The sequence below is a fragment of the Protopterus annectens genome, chromosome 1.part2 (genome assembly GCF_019279795.1).
Source record: "Protopterus annectens isolate FY-2018-M chromosome 1.part2, PAN1.0, whole genome shotgun sequence".
In the NCBI taxonomy this organism is placed as follows: domain Eukaryota; kingdom Metazoa; phylum Chordata; order Ceratodontiformes; family Protopteridae; genus Protopterus; species Protopterus annectens.
In genome coordinates this window covers 958,445,354-958,472,321 of record NC_056727.1, presented here as the reverse complement: position 1 = coordinate 958,472,321, position 26,968 = coordinate 958,445,354, and the positions used below count along the sequence as shown (strand labels likewise).

General features: G+C 37.2%; 1 protein-coding gene across 2 annotated transcripts in view; it reads left to right on the top strand.

Moving 5' to 3' along the window:
- Positions 1-26,968, top strand: part of LOC122792188 (hairy/enhancer-of-split related with YRPW motif protein 2-like) — a 161,686-nt gene that overhangs the window by 68,909 nt on the left and 65,809 nt on the right. For both annotated transcript variants that reach the window (XM_044059913.1, XM_044059914.1), the window contains one exon: positions 4,213-4,296. In XM_044059913.1, the coding sequence (XP_043915848.1) occupies positions 4,213-4,296 (84 nt within the window). The remainder of the gene's footprint in view (positions 1-4,212; positions 4,297-26,968) is intronic.

The following is a 26,968-nucleotide window of genomic DNA, read 5'->3' as shown; positions in this document are numbered from 1 at the left end:
CAAGAGTTATGACCAGTTCTATTGCAAGAGGCAGAACTGTTGCCTGTGCATGAAGGACATTGGCTAATGTGCAGATTTACTATGCACATATAGAATAGGAGAAGCTATAGATGTCAAAAACCCCATGCCTATACACACAGGAGAAGTATTATAGTGGAACTTGACCACAAGCCACTTCAATGTATCATTTAGAAGTCTTTACAACACCTGCAAGACTGCAGAGAGTATTGTTAGCACTACAGAATTATGACCTGCAAGTACAATACTAGCAAGAAAGTCTACTTACAACAGATAATCTCAACAGATCATATCTACAAGAATGTAAAGATTTTACAAGTACTACAGATTGTATTACAGCTTCTGATGTCCAACAAGTTACAAGAACTGAAAGTTACTATCCAAAATAAACTATCATGCATAAGAGAACTGCTTTTCAATGGTAATAAAAGTTTTTATCACCACTCAGCAGCATAATCAAATATTGAGGAAAATCCATTAATCACATCATTGAATGATATGCTACAAAGAGAGAGAAAGAGAGAGTTTGTGACATCCTGTACTAGTTAAATATGCCTCTACAAACTATGCAAATGATTCACAATTGTGGACTACATGAATATTTAAGAACCAAAATCAAAAAGAGCAGCTTAGCTAGCTAGCTGAATGAAATTCCTTCACTGCTATGGTTGCTGTTGATGAACCTTTAATTTTCTTGTGAGTAGGCTGCCCTCCCAGATATCCTGAAGTTGTTCAGTTAAAAGGTACTACAGAACAATCTGGGGTAACAATACTTAAACCCATATTTTCCAGATGCGGAATACCTGAACAAGTAATGTGAGGTAATAGCCATAATTTTTCAACCAGGATTTTGAATATTTTGCCAAAGAATGGGATTTCACACATATAACTTTTAAGTCCATGGTAGCTGCAATTAAAGGGTTGGGTAAAGAGAGTGATTCAAACAATGAAGAACATCCTGAAAAAGTGTGGTCATTCTCCCTCTGTTTGAATACAGGCACATACCTCTTGAATTTATGGGATTTCTGACAGTGCAACAATTGATGGGAAGAAGGCTAATATTAAAACTACCTACCTTATTTCCATTAGCCCCAAAGAGTAGACAACCAGTGTAACAGTTTTTACAGACCAGACACATAAAACATAAAAAGTTTTATGACAAGGCAGTAAAGAAACTTTCAGTTTTAAAGAAGGCTATAGGGTCAGAATGGTCTTTGATCAGAATTTAGGCCAATAATCCCATTTAAATCTGCTGTTGTTACTCATCATAACCAACCAAAATCCTACATTGTAAGAGGCAATAGCATGCAACTTTACCAAAGGAATCTGAGATGGCTGTTGAAACTGACAGATATGGTTCCAAGACAAGCCTAGTGAGAAGTAAAAGACGTTTTAGAGAAATCATTTCTGAATTAATTGACTGAGCTGTTGAATTCAGACCTGAAGCCAGTTCCACCACTTTATCAGAACAATTTCAGCCCATGAACTGTAATGAAGCTAAACATGGAGGCAGCAGAAAAAACATGTAAGCTGTCTAATGACTGCATGTGATTCAGGTGTGGGCACCTTATCAACAACCTGCTCTGATACTAGGACTGTGAATAGCTCATAACAGGATTCAGTGTGTGAAATAATATTGACTGTCATTGGTATATGACTCATGTAGTTATAGTCATAATCTAATTAGTAATATAACTATTTGTTTAAGTGGACATATTATTACTAAAATGATCCCCACGTTCAGGAAAAGAAGAATGTAGAGTGTAGTGTATGTGAGTACTGTTTCTTTAAGTATTCATTAAGTCAGGAGAGGCCTGGGCTGGGTCTTGAGACTATAGTAAAAGGTCTGAAGTGAAAGCATCTATGGTATATGAGTGTGTGTGTGTGTGTGTGTGTGTGTGTGTGTGTGTGTGTGTGTGTGTGTGTGTGTGTGTGTGTGTGTGTGTGTGTGTATTTCTCTATATGCTATCCTGACCTATTTGATTAGTAAGTTTAATATAACCTTTAGTCAACAGATCTGGCATAAAGAAATTTCTGTTCTGCTTACTTTTTTTAGTTATGTATTTATTTTTGTATGCCTACATGTATGTATTTTTATATGTTAACCAGGGTGCTCAAAATGACAGAGTACACTTTCAATCAGGCCTGGGAGAAAATCACAATAAAAATGTATCATATACATACATGAAACACAGATACTAAGCATACTTGCAGGTGTAAACAAGAATATAAATGTGAACAGTGTGAATGCAAGAACATGAAATTATAAATAGATTTTCTATTGTAATTCCATGACTTGTAAGTGTGAGCCCTAGAATTACAAAAAATATATGAAAATGCAGAACAACAAATGCTGAACATCACTGTTCTCCTTTAAAGTAGTTTTTTTGCAAAGGTGCAAGTCCCCCTGCACCCCTGCACTCCCAAACGTGTGTGTGTGTGCGTGTGTATATATATATATATATATATATATATATATATATATATATATATATATATATATATATGGCTTCACTTTGGAATCTTGAAATACTGAATTGTCAGAAGTGTCGAATCTGCAGTTGCGCGAAACTGCAGAATATCAAACCCAGAAATGTCAAACATGCAGTAGTGATGGCGCATTAGGTAAGTGTAATGGTTTTTAAGGGTTTTGGGGAGGGTTTGTGTGTATGTGAGTGTGTTGGGGAGTTTTAAGTGTGGGTTAGGGTAGATAGGTCAGAGTGTGAGTGTGTTAAATGTTGAGAGTTGTGGTGCTTGTATGTATGTATGTGATGTGTGTTTGTGCAAGGGGGGTGTAGAATGTGTGGTGGTGGGTTTTCTGTCTTTCGGTTTTTAGTGCGACCTCAGAGTTAGTATATATAAGTAGTGGGGGTGTGGGGCATGCAGGGGGCTTGCCCCCCTGCTTATAGGAAGGGTAGGTGTGTATGTTTGTTTTATTGTGTCGTGTCTGTTGTTTTGGTTTGTTGTAGTGTTGGGAAGTAGGTGTATTTGTGTCTGTTTGTGTGGTGTCGTGTTTTTTTGCCAGTCACGGTTTTGAATTTTGCAGTTTTGGGTTTCGGGTTTGTGAGTTTTTGGCTTTATAGTCTTGAGATACTGAAAGTCAATATTTCAGTATTTCGGGATTATAAAGTGAATCCATACTAAATATATATATATATATATATATATATATATATATATATATATACATATATACACATACATACAAAGTCCAAGATCACTATCATTATACCTCATTAAAAAGGGAATACTGCAGTCTCAAACGTAGTATGTGTATATATGCATGAGCATGAATGCAACAATAACAACAAACTAAGCCATAGACTAACATGTATGTTAACAAGAGGGTTATGACAACAGATGGGATACAAGTAAGAGGAATGATGTATTATTTTCATATTAACCTAAGGCAAATATTTGATAAGTGAAACAGACATTATACTTACATGTAGCATAATTAGATCAATACAGGACAAACAGAAGGAACCAGTGCTAGAAGGCAGTGGAAGTGAGTGCAGTTCACCAAACAGGTATTGCCAGAGAACAGGAAAAGGAAGTTGAAGAAAAGACAGAGAGAAAGTAAGTGATAGTATGAGGTAAAATTAGAATATAATGGCGTGACGTAAGAAGAAAGATAAGCTAAAAGTGGAGCACTACATAATTAAGAAAGCTTGCTTGTGTGCCTCTTGTTTTCAGCCATTATTCTTTCCGCGGTGGTGGTGCTGTGGTATCGTTGTAAGACGCTGTCCAGTTTGACTCTCAGCTAGTGAGTCTTCTGCCTGGAGATATGCCTGAATGGGCGTACCTTCGTTGAAGGTTGTGCGTCAAGGCTGGTAACTCGGTACGTAAAAATCAACTACCAATCATTAGCGGACCGGAGTTCCGCTGTGGCGACCCCTAACCGGGAAAAAGCCAAAATACACAACAACAACAACATTCTTTCCATAGCATGTTCTTTATGCAAGCGTGTCCCTCCTAAATAACCATATTAAATGCTTAGTATAACCTCAGAAGAAGAGATGGAGTGAAATCTGACAAAAGAGACTGTGGTCTAACTTAAATTCTTGACTTATCCTGCCAATTCTAATTTTACTCTTACTCTGTTATCATTCATATTATTTGTTTTTACTGAAAAAATAAAGTGGATATAAATAATTCCACATTTTTAAATTCAGTTTCTCTTCATTTTTGCAGATTATAGAGAAACGAAGACGTGACCGAATCAACAACAGCCTATCTGAACTCCGTCGTTTGGTGCCCACTGCTTTTGAGAAACAGGTAGGAGAGTCACCTGAAACAGGCAAGCATTGTTTATATAGAGATAGAGTGAAGGTACAATATAAAGTATTTAGGCATCTGTTGGAGTCTTAATATTGCTAAAACTATTGTATGTTAATGGTGAGACTGCAGTCTCCTGCATTCCTGTATGCTCAGAAATAAGAGGGAGACGTGATCATTGCTAGTGCATGTCCTATAAAGTGCATTGCACTGCGCTGGATCACCATGCTACAGACTAATCCCTTTGACCATACATGATCTGCAGAAATTCAGACATAGGCCAGAATTCATACAGATGTGGCACACATCTGCACAAAACTTGTACAGCTCTAAGACAACAGATGAGAGAGAGAAGATACATTATAAATAAAAATGGGGACATGAAGTGCAATGGAGTGCAATGCATTTTTCAGATGTGGGGTAGAACACCCACTGTATTGTGAGAATATTGCATGAATCAGTACAGTGTGTATGAAGAGTAAAGTAACATGGATATATGTATCACAAAAGTAACATGGATATATGTATCACAAAAGTAGGTGAGGTTGAGCTGCACTCCAGTGTGAGTCCATCATTATTAAAAGATCCATGTATGTATATAACTACTGGTTAACATTGCATGTGATAGACCCATACATTAGAGTAACATCATGCTTTGTAACCTTTGTAACCATACCTTTCAACTCTCCAAATTTTTAAATAAAGTCCAGATTTTTGGCTGATATATTTAATCTGTTTGTCTTAAAATTTATGTTTTTCTGGCAAATCATTGAGGACTGAAGTCACTAAATAATGATATATATTTGAGTTTCAGACTTCATATCCTTTAGAAAAAGCATGTTTATGCAAAACCTGTTATTTTAGCAACTTTCTAGGTTTATATGGACAATATTAAAATATGTCCCTGATCCTGGGCCTTTTTTCTTCTGTCATTTTGGCTTTGCCCAGATTTCATGCAGTTAGAGGTTGAGAGGTTTGCTTGTGGCAGAGAGGCACAAAGTGGTGCTTCATACATAGTGCCACACCAGAATGCTATCAACTGTGTGTGTTAAGGTGAGGGCACATAAGTGGACATCTGAATGATGCATAAAACAGTGAAGAAAGGGGTTGTACAAGTAAACAAGAAAAGGAGAAGGCAGTAGTCAGAAGGACATGGAAGGAAAAATATAAGGTGTGCATGATGGGGTGGTAGCAGGGTAACTTCTTTTGGGTGGATAGAGTACTTTTTCCTTATATAGTGATGGTGATGAGTGTGACAGGAAACAATGGAAAGATAGAGAATTAGGAGACTGTGAAGAGGCAAACAGGCGAAGACACAGCAGGACAGGTGAACAAGGTTGGAGGTGCACCTGCTAGGCAAAGAGACATGGGATGGACAGAAACACACAGATGATAAATGATGATAGAGTGGGTTGGACAAAGCACAAGGTATGGGTCTGCACACAGTAGGAAAGGAGAACACCGGGAGGGTGATAGAGTAGGGGGTCAGATAACATGCAAGTAGCCACCTCACACCAGAGTGGAATTACACTGACCCCTAACTAGAAAATGGATCAAAATGGTCCATGATATAGGCATGTCCCTCCTTTGGTGGACTGATAGTCAGAGCCAGCCAGGTGGTCAAATTTTCTCCCTTCTCCAGGAGACTTTCCATGTTGTCAAGCCAAGCATACAATTCCCTCTCCGTTATTGACCCTTCCATCTGCTGTAACTATGTCACAGCCTCTACAAGCAATGAGGCTGGACTACATGCTAGGAAGTGAGAGGTCACTATCCCCTCTCCAATGAGGCATTCCTATCCTCATCACCGTGTCCAAGAGTGCCCTCAGCAGGGGCAGGCAGTGGTTGAAACACCTACTCTGCCTCTTCTCCTCCTCCTCCTTCTTCTTCTTCAGGACCTGCAGAGTGAAGACAGAAGAGAACGCATGCCACAAGCATATTAGTCCCAACAAGTACAATGGGCAGACAGCACTGAAAAGCAAATGTCCATCATTCCAACTTTGCTTTGACACCAGTTTAAGCAACCTCCTGTGGTAGCACACATAGTATTTTATTCTGTCTGTACTAGGAAAAGAAAGCATCACATTAGTGAAATGGACTAGGTGCAAGAAAATGTGGCAGCATAATATATGCCATACACACCTCTACACTTACATCCTTTATCCTGTTGTCCAGTATCTAGGAAGATGTGTGATCCTTAGCTATATTTATACAGGCTTACACATGGGGACAGAGCAGTTAGTATACTGGCTTCCTCACATGGATGCTCACCACCATCGCCCCTATGAGCTTCATAGATTACCCCACCCTGCATATCAGTCGTATCACTGGAAAACTTACAGATAGCAAAACATCTTCACAATGACTAGAGCTTCTGCAAATTAATGTACCATGAGAAACACGTACAATACCAGTCAGTGTATTGTTACCTAACAATTGTTTCCCACCAAGAGAAGTCCTCAGAGTGGTGGTGTCAAAGGTTATCATAGCAATGCCTAAACCTCTCACTTGTCCAGTTAATGCCTGTGGCAACAGTCAGAATGTCAGACAGCTCATAGAAGGCAACAGCTTTCAAGAAGATCCCATTGTAAAGCTCAAGTGCTCACTCCTTAAACTACATGCGAATGATATGCGGCATGACTTTTGACTCTTCACGCAACATGCTGGAGCTGTGCACTAGGCACTAGCAGACGTAGCCATTACTGTGCGACAAAAGAGAATGGCAGCAAGTAAATCCCGTATACGATGTAATCTGTGAATTGTGACTAGCGTTCTCCCACATCCAAGTCACCTGCACAAGCCTACATTAGTTTTATCCCTGACACATGCCCCTTGAACAAGTTGCACTTTTTGGCCATCCTGCCCAAAAGTGTAATTAGATAGTTCTGAGACATTTGTGGTATACGAGCTCATTTGCTTACATGTTGCACATCCATCTAAATAACTGTAGAGTCTGTGACTGCAGCACCATTTTGAACACTGTTTATCAAACAGTATTGCTGTACATCCACTGGCTGAGAGAGGTCCCTGGAGGGCACATACTTGGATTGGCTGAGTAAATTAATCCTGCCCCTCTCTGGCTGGCTCTCTAGTACATGGGCCAGTAGTCAGACATGGTTTTCTGAGCTATAGTCAGCTGCAAAACCTCTATGCCATGAAGATGGCTTTTGGAGTGTGTATTTTAACATGCAAAGGAATAAATATGCTCTGGCAAAAAGTAGCAGAATGTGTTGTATGTACAGAATTGTTTTTCAAACTGTATTACATATGAAAATTCAAGAGGAAGCAATTTAACAAAGCAATTGATAAATTACACTTCTCAATCCATCCAATGGAGCTCTGGAAGTTTGAACTGTAACTTCCAATGGGCAGAACCTAAGCTTTTTGATAAAATCGAATTCCATCCATCCATCCATCCACCCATCCATCCATTCATCCATCCATCCATCCACAGCCCCTTTTCTCATTTTTATACATGGGGTCGGGGTGTTACTTCACCAGTGACAATCAACTAGAGCCAAGGTTTATATCACTGAGTGGCTAGCCCTGCCATGGTAGTTCTTCCACACCACACACTCGCATGCACACTCACACCTATAGCTAATTTAGAGTGTCCAGTCCACCTACTGCATGTCTTTGGAATGTGGGGGAAAACCAGAGCACCCAGAGGAAACACATATGAATACAAGGAGGACATGCAGACTCTGCACACAAGGCACCCCAGCAAAGAATTGACCTGGGGAACCTTTTGTTGTGAGGCGGTTTATTCTCTCTCTCCGATACCCTCCCTGTGGAGGATACCCTCCATTAGAACAAGGACACTCATCTACCTGCCTACATAACTGAATAAACTACTTGGAACTTCAAGAAGGCATCTATTTCTCCCACAGGGAGGGCATCTGTGAGCGAGTCTCCTAGATCTGTTAGCAGAAGTTATTTTATCTGGACTAATCCTTTGTACTGTTTCACATTTCAAACAAATGTACATATCTGTAGAAAAATAGGTGTTACTAAAGAAGTGTAAATGGCAAACTCTTCAGCACAAACTATTTTTATAGTGGTATTATTCTTTAGGTTCCAGGTTTTAAACTAGATTTTAAAAGCCACAGTAAATATAGCAACTATTATGTTTGTAATATGTTGTAAATAAGTTACAATATCTCAGCAACCACTCAAGTTACACACATACCATTAGTAACACTTTGTTTAGCCATCTGAGATCTTTCATATGAGGCTAAGTTCTGGCTGTGCTAATTGGTTGTTGAGATATTTAGAAAAGCATGACGTTTATGACAATATAAATAAATATTATATGAGCAACAATTCATATCTCTTTACATGCACTAGACAGAGGTCAAATATTAACACAGCTGTATTTGCCATTTTGTAAGCTTTAAGATGAAATCTTTTAATACTTTACACGTTGCACGGTTTTGAAATTATTAGTGCTAATATAAACAAGATATATTTGACACCTAGAGGCATCAGTAGGATGTAACAATAGAAACACCTACAGCCATTGCTCAGCCATAATGAATTAATGTGCTTGGAATATATGAGAAAGTCTGATATAATAAGAAGCAGGGTAGTGAGGAGATATATGGTGAAATATGGCACTGTTTATAGAAAGGAGATGCAAAAAAATCTAAAATGTTATAGAACGGTAGGAATATGAAATCTTAATTTTGGTTAGTATGTAAAAAAGAAAAGTTTACTTTATAAAGGCATTATTCATACTCCTAATGTCTGCCATCCATCTGTTTCACTGATTAACTGGCTAATTTATTCTCTTTAGTAACTTCCACCTCTGTAAAATTTTAGAATGTATATGTATAAATGTAACTACTGTTTGTGTACAAATGTAAATAGAACTGTAACTACTCTGTGTTTGACTGGAACGTAGTATAATGCAATGTAAGCAAATGGAGATTTTCTCCCCAGGCCTCCACTGAAAATGGGTATTACCCAGTTGGACTTTCCCGGTAAAGAAAGACAAATAAATACATTTTTCCTACATGGGGGCACAGGCCTTTTACCAGCTCTTTCTGCCCCAATGAGGTGAGAGTCAATCATGGCCATCATCCATTCAGACACAGGAGTTACCCTCCCTGGCCCTGTGGAGCTCCTAATACCCATGCAGTGGATCTGAGGGATTCTAAGCTACCAGTTTGCAAAGGGAAGAGCACATGACCTTCCCTATGTGACTCCCTTCTGACCTATCCTGCAACACAGTAGCAGCACATCCTTCTAGGCCAAACTCCAGAGCTCCCACTGAATGTTGCCCAAGTGCTGTGCCAAGCCGTTTCTCTCCCTCAACACGGGCAAGCCATGTGCCACTCTATTCCCATCCTCCTGCCCTTCTCCCTGAAGCTCACATGCCTGCTGTTCAAACACAGGTCATCTGGGTTCTGATGATGCTTTCATCCCTCTGTGCCACAGAAGGGGGTTATAAAGTCATTTTATACTAAACGGTTGTTTTCCAGATCATGTGTTGGCTCTGCTTGTTGTATGTTCTAAGTGCAAATATTCAAACAGAATTGGGTCACTGATGGCTTTATATAAGAAGCACAGCCCCCATCCATAAAGTCTGCAGAATACAGGAAACACATTTCCTGTAGTTTATCAGTGCAGCTGATGATTTCCAATCCCATCGTTTTCTTCATTTAGAAGAAAGGTGGCTTGTCTTTAGGCTTCAGAATGTGGCATTTTTTAATTGGTCTGATCAAGATGCATTTTGATGTGTGACATCCTGTGATCTATTGGTTATGTGTTTATGTACACATATGTTACAGAATTAGCCTTTCTAACTGACTGCAGCTCATTGACCAATTTACTAACTACAGCTATTGCTTTAATTTTGTAATCAAAGGATATATCTTTCTTACCAATGTTGATAATAGTACACTTAGTGACATGGAAAATGGCACAGCTGTTACTGCACTAAGAACTCATCTGATTTAGTTTAAATAATTTTGAGGTATGTTTACATCTTTAGTGAAATTAATTACATTATTTAGTATGCAGTTGTCAGCATTTTTTGATAATGACTGTTTACCATCTATAGTATGAAAGCATAGCACAAGTTGTCTTGCATATCTTGTAAGAGCATTCTGATTCGTAGACACCTTGGTGCCTATAAACAGCACTGTACATTTTAGACACTGAGGTTTGGAGCACCAGATGCTAGTGTGATAGTCCATGGAAGGGCTCTGTGATAATGCTGTCTCAGTGGAGAACTTGTATAGTATTGAATTTACAGATGCCGAAACTATGCAAGTGCTGGGCAGGGATCCAAAGTTGTTAGTGTATGTAGCATTCCTGTGGTACACACCTAGGGTATGTAGCATTCCTGTGGTGCACACCTAGGGAATGTTGCATTCCTGTGGTGCACACCAAGGGTATGTAGCATTCCTGTGATGCACACCTATGGTGTGTAGCATTCCTGTAATGCACACCTAGGGTGTGTAGCATTTCTGTGGTGCAAACCTAGGGTGTGTAGCATTCCTGTGGTGCATACCTAGGGTGCATAGCATTCCTGTGGTGCACACCTAGGGTGCGTAGCACTCCTGTGGTGCACACCCAGGGTATGTAGCATTCCTTTGGTGCACACCTATGTATAACAATGGTAGAAATATGTGCAGGGAGAAATGGAGTCATTCCACCCTTCACAGATTGTTAATGTAGGTAAATTGGGTCTATATTATATGTCCAAAGATTTCTAACTTCGAACACCATATGATCGACACCATACGGCCAAATTTAGAAAACTTCGAATATACATAAAAAAAAAAAAAACAAACAAACCCAAACCCAAGACTAACGGTTGTAGGCAGGAGGGCAAGCCATACCAACTCCGAGACCGCACTATAATGCGATAAAGAGAAGATTTCCCTTTACTGCACTGTAGTGCAATCTCGTAGTTGGTATATTGAAAGAGCAGGGGGTGTGGGGGGTGCACGGGGTCTTCCCCCCTTCTTTAACCCATTACTTTCATTTTTTATTTATTTTATTTTTTTTAAATCTGCAAAGCTTTCTAACTTCGACCATATGGTGTCGATCATATGGTGTTCGATGTTAGAAATCTTCGGGTATATAACATAGACCCAGGTAAATCATGGTGTGGGGTTCATACTTCATAACCTGACTATCTTGGTGATACATTTGCTAGAAGCAGACATGCTTCAGAATCATCCACCAAGCTATAGTGGTTCCCATACATAAAGCAGTACCACATCAAACCCAAACAGTTAGACTAATCATCCTTATTTATGTTCTTTGCAATTTCACATAGTGGGTAATAACTGAAGTTATCCTAAACAGACTTATGAATGTACATTAATAGGCTTGAAATCATATGTTTTTATTAACCTGGTTTCGTATTTTGAAGAAATAACAGTGGACCAAATAATGGACTGAATACAAATGCTAGGCACTAAGCTTTTTCAAAAACATTTGTAAGAGCACTGAGGCAGTGTATGAGCGGGTCAGTGGGTGTCTGTGAATGACTATTGTGAGTGCACCTATGTGTGTGCACTGGTGTGTCTGTGTGTGTGTTTCTGTGCATGTCATTGGATGGGGGGATGGGTCAATGTCTGTATATGATCCTCCTAGTAGGTGCTCCACTTTACAGATGCTTCATCTGTTTGGTGGAGTGAGTCATAGTCATGAAGATTCTATGCTAATGAAATGCTGCCCATTAGGGCAGTTAAATGACTACGAATTGTTAAATGGTGCGGCATCACAACTCAGCTTATCACTGCATGTCTGGGTGGCCTTCACCATCTTTTACTAGGAATACCAGACATTGCCTTTGAACTTCTACAATAATTGTTTACTTTTTATATTTCCAACATTTGTATATCCATCGATACAGATTTCTGTATGTGGCGTTGCATAATATCACCAAAACTACTGTACTGTGAGTTCCAACAGTATTATCTTCGGGATAATCAAGAAAGGAAAAGATATCTCCTAGTTCTGTCTACAGTTTTTATGTTACATATGAGAATTTTGTTATCAGCAGTACTGTAACTGACGTGGGACAAAGGGGACAGCTATCCCAGGTGCAAGGTGTCAGCAGGTGTAACTAGCAGTATTAAAAATTACTGACTGGACATGCATGCAGTAGTAAAATGAATCAGTAAAAGTGCTGTGGAATGTCACTGCTGAACAATCAGCAATAAGCTATTAATTACACAGATTAAGCTATTTAGCAGTTTATGGAAACAAAGATTTTTTTGGTCATCAACCCTCAATGTTGGGTTTTTGGGTTATAGGGGCATCAGTATGGGGACTAGCCAGGCCACCATCTGACACAGATACAACTCTGATTGTCACTGTATAGTAGAGAGAGGGGCAAACTAGACAAGAACACCAATTAGAAGACTAAGTGTTATTATAACATGAAATATACAAAGAAAAATCCCAATGAGGCAAGCTAATAACATCCCAACAGCAATCAAAATGAAAAATCCCAGCCTGGAAGGTAAATGCTGACAGCAACTGATGTAAAAAGTCTTTTATTGCAAAATAAAACCAGAAGTCAGTGCTTTCGCGGTCAAACAAACCGCTTCATCAGACATAGTTACAATAAAAAACAGACCATCCTTAAATACATACTCCCCAACAGCCAATTAATAAATAAAATTCCCTCCAAAAACACAATTAATATTCCAATTAGTAAAAAGCAAGTTAAAGCAACAGCTACTTACATACAACATAAAAATCCACACAGACATATGGCTAAACATTGTTTAACCTTCTCATTTAAGTTTCTTCATCCTTAAAGATGATTTAATAGGGACTAAATCATTAAGCCCCATATATCTATGTGCCCCAATTCTCAGGATCCACTCTAGTTCAATGTTTTCAGTATTATGACTAATGGGTCCTCATCTGCCATTGTCATGTATAACAGATAAAACCTGTAATTAAAAAAGTGTGTTCCCTTCCTAAATGTAGACTGTGCTTTGCAAGTGCACTGAATAATTCACCTCTCCTAATGCAATAATCATGATCCCAAATCCTGTCTCTTAGTCTCCTATCGGTCTTGCCAACATAAAAATTAAAACATTTGACACAATGTGCAACATAAACCAAATTAGCCGTGTTGCAGTTAGCTGACGGACGTAACTCCCAAAGTTTTCCAGTGACAGGATGCTTAAAAAATCTTGATTCATCCACAAATGAACAATATGGACAAGATCTACATTTCAGTGTCCCTCCCAAAGGTGTAGATTTTATTTGCATGCTTTTAGAACTAGTTCTAGAACATAATGTGTTTTATTTGCAGATAATTACTATTAGCAAAGAACTGGTGTTGCCATGGGCACCAGCTGTGCCAATTCATATGCAAATTTAGTGATGTTAGAGTGGGAACAGCAGGATGTTATGAATGTGAAAAATGGGCTGGTAGCTTTTTATCGACGATTTGTCGGTGACATTTCTTATTTGTTGGAAGGACAATGAACATGATTTGACTTCATTTTATCACAAATTGAATAGCAGTAGTCCCTTCTTGCGATTTACTCTTAATATTTCCACAGATAGTGTTAATTTTTTAGATGTAATGGTTTCTATAGAGAACAATATTATAAGAACTAAGGTGCACAGAAATGATTGTTATACACCTGCCTTCGTACATAGAGTATGCACCCACATCATGTTTTTTTCTAATGTTGTCGTAGGACAGGGCATGAGGGTGTCTCGCCTGTCAGGTGATGAAGTGAGTTTTTCATGTGAGTTGGACTACCTTAAAGATGCCTTTATACACAGGGGTTACTCAACAGTTGAGGTTGATCAAGCGTTTATGAAAGTTTGTAGAGAACATCCTGGAAGGGGGAGACCCTATTATTCTGAACATTCAATCTCATCGAACAATCGCTCTTCTCAGAAGCCATCTCATCTTCCTTTAGTTCTTTCTTTTACACAAGATATTGATTTGGTGAAACAAATAAGAAACAAGAATTGGTCAGTGTTGTTAGTGGATCAAGAAACAAGTAAGGTAGTAGGCTCTTCCCCCAAGTTTGTCTATAAGAATAGGAAAAATCTAAGACAAATGCTGTGTTATCCTAAGCTTGCACAAACAGCATCTACACCTTTGGGAGGGACACTGAAATGTAGATCTTGTCCATATTGTTCATTTGTGGATGAATCAAGATTTTTTAATCATCCTGTCACTGGAAAACTTTGGGAGTTACGTCCGTCAGCTAACTGCAACATGGCTAATTTGGTTTATGTTTCACATTGCGTCAAATGTTTTAATTTTTACGTTGGCAAGACCAATAGGAGACTAAGAGACAGGATTCGGGATCATGATTATTGCACTAGGAGAGGTGAATTATTCAGTACACTTGCAAGGCAAACTCTACAGTTAGGAAGGGAACACACTTTTTTTATTTCAAGTTTTATCTGTTATACATGACAATGGCAGATGAGGACCCATTAGTCATAATACTGAAAACATTGAACTAGAGTGGATCCTGAGAATTGGGGCACATAGATATATGGGGCTTAATGATTTAGTCCCTATTAAATCAGCTTTAAGGATGAAGAAACTTAAATGAGAAGGTTAAACAATGTATAGCCATATATATATATATATATATATATATATATATATACATATGTATATATATATATATATATATATATATGTGTGTGTGTATGTGTGTGTGTGGATTTTTATGTTGTATGTAAGTAGCTGTTGCTTTAACTTGCTTTTTACTAATTGGATTATTAATTGTGTTTTTTGGAGGGAATTTTATTGATTAAATTGGCTGTTGGGGAGTATGTATTTAAGGATGATCTGTTTTTTATTGTAACTATGTCTGTTGAAGCGGTTTGTTTGACTTCTGGTTCTATTTTGCAATAAAAGACTTTTTACATAAGTTGCTGTCAGCGTTTACCTTCCAGGGTGGTATTTTTCATTTTGATAACAAGAAATATGTTGTTACCCTGGAAGGATAATGATCAATTTGTTCTAAACTATTTTGATTAATGAAATTCATTTCTATGTGGGATAATTTATTGTGCTAATATTCCAGTCTACGTTTGGGTATTTAAAGTTTCCTATATGAATCCTACTGCTTCCTGTTTTAGTTAATAGACTATTAGTGGACTTTTCATGCTTCATAGTAGTTTGGTAGAGGTTCTTGATGCCAAACGCTTATTTCCCACTGCCAATTTTATATATAAAACTTCAAATATTGTGATGTTGTCTATTAGTCTTGTATTTTAAAGTCTACACTAAATACTGAGACACCATCACTTGTTCTGTTTAGTCTACATCAAGGTAAGGAAGTGAAGGCTGATAAAATGGTAAATATGTAAATATGATATTGAGAGTTTTTCTGTGAAGCAGATTTTACTGTTCGGGCTCCAGTAACAATACAACATCAACTGATACTGGTGCACCTTCATTTTGTCAATTTCATCATCAGAGCTACAAACCCCCAACACCTTGTGGAATGGCCTGTATTTATCAGACAGGCTGAAGAGTAGGAGAGAAGGGACCCACAGCATCAAGACTGCTTCTCAGAAGAGCTGCTATTTTTCAATCTTAGTTACATCCTGCTCCCTGGTGTGCTTGGTATGGCTACGCAGGTGAGCATACAGCAGGCCTAGTGAGGGAGTCACACTACGTCAGTAGTGATGTCACTTCAGTGACCTCTGTTAGATTACAGATGCCCTGACACTGACCCCAGTCAACACTGGAATACTGATGTCAGGTGTTTCCCAATACATCCTCCCACCCTTGAGAGTGGGGAGCAGGCAAATTGCTCTTCATTCCTCATTCTCCCTCTTCAGCCAGGATTACTAACATAATGCAGGTCAATCATGTTCTTGTCAAATACTGATCCATCTCTGCCATGAAGCCATCTAATTGTTATTGTTATGGTCCAATCTCATTGCCAAGACAGCATTTGAGATTACAGTCATTTTTGTTTATACTTTCAGGCTGCCTTCACTTCAGTCTTTGCTGGATCATATATGTCATATTTTTTCAGATGCAGTATGTGAAGGTTTAAAAAACGACATCGTGGTAATAAAAAATGTTCCTGTTTAGCATCTGTATGTTCTACAACAAACGTATTAGTACCTTTCTGCGCAAAACTGGTAGGCTGGTCAGTCATCTCATGCCAACCTACCAGGTACTGTCTTCCCTAATTACCATGAACCAAAGATCAAGATTTTGTTCTAAATTCAGATGTCATTTGAAGACAAGGTAGAATTTCACTTAATATTTAGTCTTTTTCTTTGTTAGTAAGAATACTGGATAAGCCCACCATAACTGTTTGCATGTTACTGAGTGTTGACCATCTCAAATTGCTGACCCCCATGAGAATTATTATTATCTCATAGTCACATCTTCAAGGTAGGAGGTTCAGTCCTGATTTTTGATCACTGCCTATGTGGAGTTGTTATGTTATCCTTGTGTTTGTGCATGGTTTTTCCACTTACTTTAATTTCCTCCCACCTCCCAAAAACATGGTAGCTAATTGACTACATTAAAAAAATCTCCATATGTATTTTACATTTATGTTTGCCATTGTGGACCAGATCATGGCTGAAAAGGATCAAAAGATCCCTTCACTTAACCATGTAACAAATCAATAAATTACACTAAAAATAGCTAAGATTGTATTTAGTCTGCTAGATATGCTCCTTATTTTTGTCCCACTAAACACATTATAGTCAGTTGATTCTTACAGAGACCTGTGAGATTTGTGGTTGTTTTATCAACTAGTGAATCACTAATCACAAGCACATTTATTGGGATTGTTTGGTGTTTTGTTTACTTATTATTTTTTGCAATGGCGCAGTGCATTGACTGTAACTGTACTGCAAAAGGAGCTTTGCATGTGGGCATTGAGCTTTGTGTTTTAAAAATCAGTTACATAGCTGAGGTTTCAAAGGTTTGGCTATACTTAGCAGGGCTTTGGCTGGAATAACCTTTAGAATTTTATGTTCTTCTAGGAATGTCTACATGCTCACTTGTGAAGCTGCTTGCTGAGATTTTAGCCTTTAGTTCTACTATAACTTAACACCTCTTGAAAATATTTACAGAAGAGACAAAAAAGGAAATCTTTCTCAGTGACCACACTGTAGCTCATATACTACTTGAGATAATCGTTATGTATGTGATCTTTAAAGGTAATCATGAGTAGGAGCTGTGTACTGTTATCTGTTCCTAGAGTGCAATGTTAGAAAATTACATTTGGCTCTTTATGCAGAGTAGAAACTGTACAACTATCCCTTATATCCCTTGTGCATGGTACTGACTTACTTCACAGATACTCAACTAGTAAGTTCTCTTAGAAAACTGAATTATTTGCTATCAGATTAAAATAGCTAAAAATGCCCTTTGATTTTGAGTGATATGTGTACTCCCTTTTTAACAGTGTCTAGTTTCAGGTGATTATTTTGAAAAAAAAATAAGTTCTGTTCTTTTTCCTTTATTAAATTGTTTAACCAAAGTTTTTACTACAACTTTCATGTTTGTTGCAATGTGAGGAATTTTGTTATTTTAAATATATATTTTTTTACATCTTTATTAAATCAAAGTTTAAATAATGACATGGGTACAGTAATCGAAAAAACATGGTAGCATGTTTATTATTTTCATACAGTATATATATATATATATATATATATATATATATATATATATATATATATATATATATGTGTGTGTGTGTTTTCTTTTTAACAATTATCATTTACTCCATTACATACATTGTTAATTTCCTGCTTTCACTTAAACTTTACTCCTCCTCCTCCTAAACTTTATTCTGCATGTGTTGTTCCCACAAATTCCATTTATTTTTACATTAAGGTGTTTCTTCCCTTTTCTTAAGATCCTACCTTCAAGTCGTTCATCTCCTTTACAATATGCAATACTTCAGTTACAGCTTGTTTAGATTTTACTTTCCTTTATCTGGTAATATTTGGCAGCAAATAGGATTAACTTTACCAAGGCCTTAATATGTCTAGACAATCCAGATCCTGTGTACCAGCTCAGAATAATGATTTCCTTAGTTACAACCATTTGGCCCTTAAATACTCTTTGCGGAAATTTTAAAATAAAATCTGCCTTCTTGTTAACTGTCCTAAAAACATGATCCCAGTTACCTCACCCTTTTCCATCACACCACCACCATTTGCTATCTACCTGAGGAAAAATTCTCTTAAGTCTGCTTGGGGTATAAAAATACTTATGCAAATAATCCCAAACAAAATTCTAAAAGATCTGGACTTTATTGCATATGTGGAAGCTATACAGATGTCCTTCAATTGTTTCCTCACTAATTGCCTTTTCAGTCTCTCTTCTCAATCATTTCTAACCTCCTCTGATTGATTCCTATACTTACCATGCAATATTTTATATGCCATACTAATTATCCCTTTTTAACAGCAGCCTCTGTTGTAGACTCCACTAAAAACTCTACCAGAGCTAGTCTTTCACTTAACCACTCCCCTATCCCTCTCTGACTGTACTCTGATATCAGTCCGTAGTAGGGAAAGGCAGTCATTAACCAGCAGTCTAAACTTCTGTTTGGACTCATCCCACTCTATTACCTTTCCCTCTCCAGTTATTTGCTCCAAATACATTGGTTTCTTCACCAGTTTTCTCCAGAAAATTCCATCCTCACCTTGCCTATTTTCTGTATTTATATTTGCAGTCATACCTACTGGCAAAGTTTACTTTTTCTATTACTGTGTTGGCTTGCTTCTTAGAGTATATTCTGCTCCCTTATGAATACAATGTATTTTGTATGGTTGTGGTACTTGTCCTTAAGGACTTGCATCTAAAATTCTACTCTTTCATTTTTTGAACTTCACCATTTCGTCATCATTCATTTCCATTTTAATTGATTTATAATTTTCTGCTTGTGTTAAGCCTTAACTGCATAGCTCTAAAGTATCCCTTTGAATCAGATACTCCTAATCCACCTTGTTTTATGGGGAGGGCCAATTTATCCCTCTAAATTTTTTCCCTCTTCCCTTTCAAATAAATTCCTTTAACTCTTTATTGATTATCATCCACAACTTCTTCTCTGGTTGATAAAAATATGCCTGACCTTTATATAAAACTGAATAGACTAAATGGATCGGCTATATTACGAAAACTGTTTATAATTTTGCACAGAAGGTTTACTTGCTGGGCTAGTGAAGCTGGGAAAACTGAATCAAAGTTTTCTTTAAAGAGTAAATAACGATGAAGCCAAACAATAGTCAGAAGAGGAGGCAGACAGAAAGGAGGAAAAGTAAATGTAAGGCACAGGTCAGTACATTTATTCAGTCCTAAAATAAAGGCAAGATATTATTTGTAAGTAGGTATATCTTGTAAGCAGTTGTTGAAGATCAGATGTAAGAATGGTAAAGGAATGTCTAAGGTTTCACAAGAGAGGAGCAGTGAGGAGGAAACCCTGCTGCTAAATTCATCTGTAAAATGTGAAAAAAGAATAAGTAACTTGTAGTTGGGTCTGTAACAGTAGAAATGTTTGGATAAGCATGGAAAGAGAAATTCGATTGATACTAAAGAGATATTTGTATAAATTAGATTATCTAATATACAATCAAAGTTTTAAGATCATAAGTACAGTAAGAAGCAAAATGAGAGAGATGTATAGAAATAATCAAGATATCAAGAAAAGCCCGAAGAGCACAAAGTAGAGTATTGCACTGTAGGTGTAGTCTTATTTTACTAACTTGATTTTCGGGCCCAATGTACAAAGACAGATCATTGAGACAGATAGTTGAGAAGAATGCACTGAGCCATAGAGAGACAGGTTAGTCTGGAAGAAGGAATATGGTATCCAGTAGACTAAAATGAAGGACTGAAACTGATATTAGTGGGATTAGCACACTTTAATGTGAATAGCAGAGTCAAAGAAGTGATATCAGATGACTTCCTTAGATCTGTAATGTTGGGAGGGGCACAATTTTGGTAGAGTCAAGAGGGATATATTTAGATACTAGGGATCAATTCATAATCTGAATTTTGAGATAGACTACAAAACAGGTTAGCTAATAGCTGCCATGATAGCTAGTTAGAGACAAAGGCACATTTATCAGTCTGATGAGACAGTTACAACACAAGAGGACTGAATCCTCTGTATAGAGGAGGCAAGGACAAAATGAGGCATCTTTAATTTATAGGGGGAGGGGGTTGCACACACTCGATGGACACATTGGGTAGTGCTAACTTCCTGGTAAAGACCTGAAATCTCACCACTCATGCCTTGGAAAGGAGAGGGAAAACAGGAGAGAATGCCCATTGCAGTAGTGAGGGGGGCTATTTTCCACTGTCACCACATTGCATGCATATCACTACTTACAACAAAAAAACTTTGACTGAATTTCCTCATAAAAAGCTTTAAATCCACCATGTCAAGAATTATACCTAATGGGCACACACAGTTAAGGATAAGACATGAGAATAAGTTGCACTTTGCTGACTGCATGTAAATACAAACTAAAAAGAACTGGTCAAGTATCCTAAATGAGTTGTGAGAGGAAGGCAAATACATTTGTTTTCAATTCACCAAGTAGTTACCAACTGAAGTATAGGCAGGATTTGAGAATATTTAGGTGATACAACTAATCCAGTGCTGACCCATGAAACCAACCACAGCTCTCGTAATCTGACCACTTCACATAGTGTTCTAGAGAGGAGAGTATACCTGTCAATTCAGAACAACAACAGGAGAAAGCAAAGCCCATCACAAATATTCTCATCAAATCTATAAGATTATAGCACACCTGTCCAGCAGTCAGTAATAAATCAGTGGGACTCAAAGACATCCACATCCCATAGTCATTAAGAAGCAAACTAAAGATGAACCATGATTTAACTCTCCCAAATAACCCCTGACATTTCTCATTTATGATGCTGATAAAGAAACAAGGCAGGACCCAGAAACTTTTACCTCATCATTCTCACTTCTTTGGTGGTTGAAACTGTCTTGAGCCTGTCTTCCAAAACAGGAACAGCAAGCTTTCTTGGAGCATTTGCAGTATAAAACAAGCAACATGAATGTGTTCATGACAGATTGTAATTGATAAGCCTACTGGAATTCAACAAGACATTATCCTCGATACTAAATGCAGTTTATCTGGTAAACATATTCTATGACGACTTGAATAATGTGTTTAATGTTACACTGTTGATGAAGACATTATGAAAACTAAAGGTATGGGTAATGGACCTCACTAATTCATCAAGCAAAAATCTGGCAAAATTCAACAGTCATGACAGTAATAGTAAAAATAAGTCTGACAAATGTTCTAGTAGCCTCGGGGGGGGGGGGTCTGCAAAGGTCATCAGTCAGCTCTGTTCTCTATAACAGTATTGTACTGTGATTGCTGACCAGCACACAGAGAGAGGCTTACATCTAAAAAGAAAAATATTGGGCAGGTGTAGATACTGGCTAAATAGCACTCAACTAATGTCCTCTGTGGCTGGATGCACAATGAGGTTACCAAAATATTCCTCCAGGAAAAGTGAGTTCCATAACAAGCTTAATGTGGAGTGTCAATGCCAGGCAGGATGGAGGAAGGAATGAGTCACAGGGGGGACTATATATATACATATATATATATATATATATATATATATATATATATATATTCACTCTTATAAGTTTCATAAATAAATACATGTCTTTCCTCACCTCCTTTATATTTTGAAATTTAACCTGGCATTTAATATAATTTTCATACAGATGTGCATTTATTAAGGTTTTACTGTGGTAGTCACAGCAGGTAATAGGTGACCTACATCTACGGTCAGATTAGGAAAATATAACAAATATAAAGCAGAAGAGATATGACAGTACCAAAATAACCAGTAACGATGCATTGCATCAAAAAAAAAAAAAAAAAAAAAAAAAGCACAAAAATATGTTCAGAATGCACAACAAGCCGTTAACAGATATTAGATAATTAGCAGTGTAACAAACAACATCTGATTTCTATATATAATCATGAGACCTTCAACAGAAGTACTTCATGTGAAAGTTTAATTAGATTAGTAGTAGTCATCGGAAATGAGAAACAAAGAAATTCAGTTCATTTACCTACCATGTTCAGTGAGTAGGTGAGTCAAACATATGTGCATTACCTGTTTTAAGGAGAAACCTGTCAAAGGACAGCACAGCAGAGAAACTTAGATTGCCATCACTTTTGCGTGTAAGGTGGGCTACTGAGGGAGAATTTGTTTATATATTACCACCATTTATTTCAGCCATGGCATCTGCAGGCAGCTGATTTAAGAGTGCAACACATTAAGATAGATTTAACTTTCTTTGAATACTATACATGGGCCATACATAGACTTTCTGAGGATGGCAAAGCCTAGAAGATATAATTGCCATATATCATTGCTGATTCCTTTCTTATCTGATGGACCCAAATTCCACAATTGTCTGCTGTCTTCAACTACAACCAGCTCCCAAGCATATGTGAGAAAGAAGTGTAAAATTTTTTTTTTACACCTCAAGTCACTTAAGTGTTCTGAAATTCTCTGCTTCAACTTGAGGTTGGTCTCACAATATAAAATTAGGAGCATGTACATACTGCCAACTATACTATGCCTTCAGTCCTGCTCGTCATAAGATGCTGAATTTTATATATTTTATCAGTATTATATGAAGTTAGTTCAGTGCTAAGAATAATATATCTGCAGAAAGTAAAACATTCTCAGAGTCTGCATACCACAACCACTGGCCTACCAATAGTAGGTTGGGCAAGTGGGAATGCATCGTTAAATCTTTTATGTTTGTAAAAACTGAGAAACCGCATATTAAACATAACATTTTAGAACATTTAAATGACTTGAGGTGCAAAAAAAACACAAACCCACACACATACCTAGCAGTTACAGCCAAAAAAATATGAATGCCCTGTATAAACACAGTCTCATACATAAGACTGCTTCATTTATGTTTTTGGGCATTTATAAATTGGCTAAAAGAGTGGTTAGAAAGCCATTTTACTAAATAAGGAATAAACGTGTGTTGTTAAGGTGGTTTATTTAAATCAGGAACGAATAATCATCTCTAAATAATTGAAATGGGATGTGTTATATTTTTTAGCTACTGTTGTCTTATTTCACAGGGATTTATATTGGTTCTTATAAAAATATTGTTTGATATATGTAATGAATATAGATTATTATATCTATCAATTATACATTCATATGTATAGATAAGCATTGAGGTTGATATACTACATGTGTGATTTTGAATTTAAACTATTCATGTTTCTTAGGGTGTATCATTTTATGGTGACTAAGTCATTATCTTGTATAATGACAACATTTTGGTAAAGGGGTAGAGGTTGCTGACAAAGGTGGGACCTACTGTAACCGGTTAGCTACCTGTTAAACTTGTCTGGCCTTGGCAATTTAATAAAGGATCGAACATGTGCTTGTTAGCTTCTTCATGCTATGACAGGAAGGTGCTGAGTGTTGTTGTTTTCAGTAGATCATTATTTCCAAAATAATACACACCTGGGAGGGCATTATTACACTTAGGGAATGGGCCATCTCTACATTATTTTTTTGTATTGGTATATACCTTTTTATATTTTTAATACAAAATAGTTCCTTTGCCTAATATTTCATATTTGCTGCAGAATATGTAATTGTTGGAAGAAACATTTTATTTCAAAAATATAAGTTATGCAAATATTTAATGTCTAGACACACACACACACACACACACACACACGCGCGCGCACGTGAACAACATATACACATATATATATACATACACACACACACACACACACACACACACACACACACACACACAAACACACACACACACACACACACAACACAAACCCACACACATACCTAGCAGTTACAGCCATTTTGTTGAGTGAATACATGTCTCATTGCAGGGCACTGCACCCCACCTTCCTCCAGTGTCTTTTAACCGTCATTCATTTTGCTCCACAATTCTGCTGTGTCCCCTGTATAAAGTTTGATTTGCTGATAAGTAACTGAGGACTGAAGTCAGTCAACAATGCTAGACATTAGAGTTTCATGCTTTTTATTGCTTAGGTAATATGTGCTTGGTGGATGCCTGTTGCAGTCAAAATATGTTAATATATACTGGCTTTGACCCTGTCTCTCTCATGCACTCTCATAGATGCATACATACAAACACACTCATACACACACTGCACACTTTACTTTTTTTGTTTACCTTTTCTTTTACATTTATCTCGCTAAACAGTGGCACATATTTGCTTTTTGTTTTCCTAACAAAGACTCACGGCAGCTTATTATACTGCCATGAGTAGACTTGGTTTTTACTGGACATTACTTATACATGACACCCTATCGGAGAATGTTTATTCTCTGGTCAGGATAAAGTTCACCCACTCCCTAGTGTGTTCTATAGTACAGTATGCCTCTATCACCAGTGGACAAAACAACAGAAAGTGTGTTACTCGTCTGTCTTAAAAGAAAAAAAAATAGTCTACATGCATGAAAAACTCCTTTATTAAAAAATATATATAAAAGTAATTGCTTTCACAGATGAAGCTTTTTTTCTGTTGGCTAAATTTAGCTGCTGTTTTTCCAAACTTCTCTAGTTTACATGACAGGTGTTGTTTTTCCGGTGAAAATACAAGTACTTCAATCATGCTCATTTGAACATTGTTCTGAAAATGATGCAGTGGTCCTTTTTAAGAATTCACTAAGGAAGGGTAAAAGAGGAAAAACAAGTGTTTGATTATTCTGCAAAAAAAGTATTTTCCTGTTCTCCAATTAACAGTGACCTTGGAGGTGAATACATTAAGTTGCAGGTAATATGGATGGGGTACGGACCATAGATAGGGCTGTAGAGGGAGGCATGTCCCTTGTGCAAAACACCAATGTCAGATAATTGTCCTTCATAGTCTTCTGCTAACAATGTTCTGCATTCCTGGCAGACTATTTTTGTGCACCCTCTATCTTCACGACAATCTGGTTAATGATATAAAATGCATTCAAGTGCAAATTTTCTATTCTTGACATTATAGAGGCTTGTGACCCACAGTTTCCAGAATGAAGGTAAAAACAAGCACTGATAAAAGAGACATAGGTAAGATGATGCCTTCTCCATATCAAATGTAGCAAACAATGTTGGGATAGCAATTCAGTTTAATAAAAGCTAGGTTTCCAACTACTGAAAAGCATTTGTTCACATTTGCTAACTATGCATTCATACGTATTTTATGCAATATATGTTGCATTTAAAAAAAAAATGTGTTTTAATAATAGAACAGTGACCCTGGATTTTTTTCAAGTGAATACATTTATTTTTACAAGTGGTTTAAAAAGCAGTAACAAATGGTACAAGCACATTTTGCCTTAATGTAAACTTAATGTGATCCACTATATCCAAATATACATGCCATCTTTTTCATACACCATTTATATAATACATAAGAAAAAAATTACACTGCAATAAAAATATCTTAAGGTATTTCACACCTGCCTAGTTGTACAATGCTCTTAACAAGCAGTATATGAATATGTGAATAGAAAGCATGTCAAATACAATCACACTCATAGACAAATACACACACACACACACACACACACACACACACACACACACACACACACACATAATGGATGATTAGAAGATTAGTATTTACAATTAGGTGAATCATAATGTTTATACTCTGTACAAGTAAATACCAAACAAACAAACCATAACTAACTGTTTGTTGTTTGATACAAAGAGGACTTCCCAGTGGAAGTGGTTGCTCAGAGCAGAAGGTGCCATCCTTTGTCTTGGAAGGAGCTACAGGTTGCCTCAGATTCAAGTTGTTATTGAGGTTTCTCTGTGAATACTTGGAAAGTTGTTTGTTACCTAATTTCAGGAGGAAGGTGGATCCAGACAGATAGCATAGTGTATGATCTGCCACTGAGCAGTACCTTACAGTCCTAGGTTTGATACTGACAGTCTCTGCTTGCATATTATGTAATTGTAGTTGACAGGTAGCATTGCAGAACATAGAAACGACTGTTTCACAAGGTATCACAGTAAACATAGTGGAACTCAAACAATGAATGCAATTTCAGGAACTGCTACCCCCTAAAAAAAGAAACAGATCACGACCTTATGGGATCGTTGATTCAATTTTCAGTTCAAGGAAGGTTACAATAAAATAAAATAAATGTACAATGAAATTACATTTCTAGTTTGTAGTTGCCATATTGTTGCCACCTTCCTGAACAAGTCTAGATAATCACTCTTTCCCTCACACTTTTCTGATTTTCACATCTTAGTTCCCATGGTGTAAGGGAAGGATGCACTGCAAGACATGAGGCAACATCTGGGGATCACTTTTAGTTCTGCTTCACAAAATCTGTCTTGTCTGACTGTCAAAAGTCCAGCCATATAATACAGTGGGTTAGGCTATGATCTGCCATTGAGCAGCACATTATAGACCTAGGTTTGATTCTGTCAGTATCTATTTGCATATTATGTCATTGCTTAAAAATTATATATAAAAGAATGTGTTCCTGAGTCACTCCTAACCAGAGACAGATTTGCATGCTGGGTTTATTTAGTTACATAAAGCAGTATTTTGATTTTGTAAAACTGCATTTTTTGTTAATTTTTTCCAACATTGCATTCAGCAGCTGAAACCTTGTGCTGCC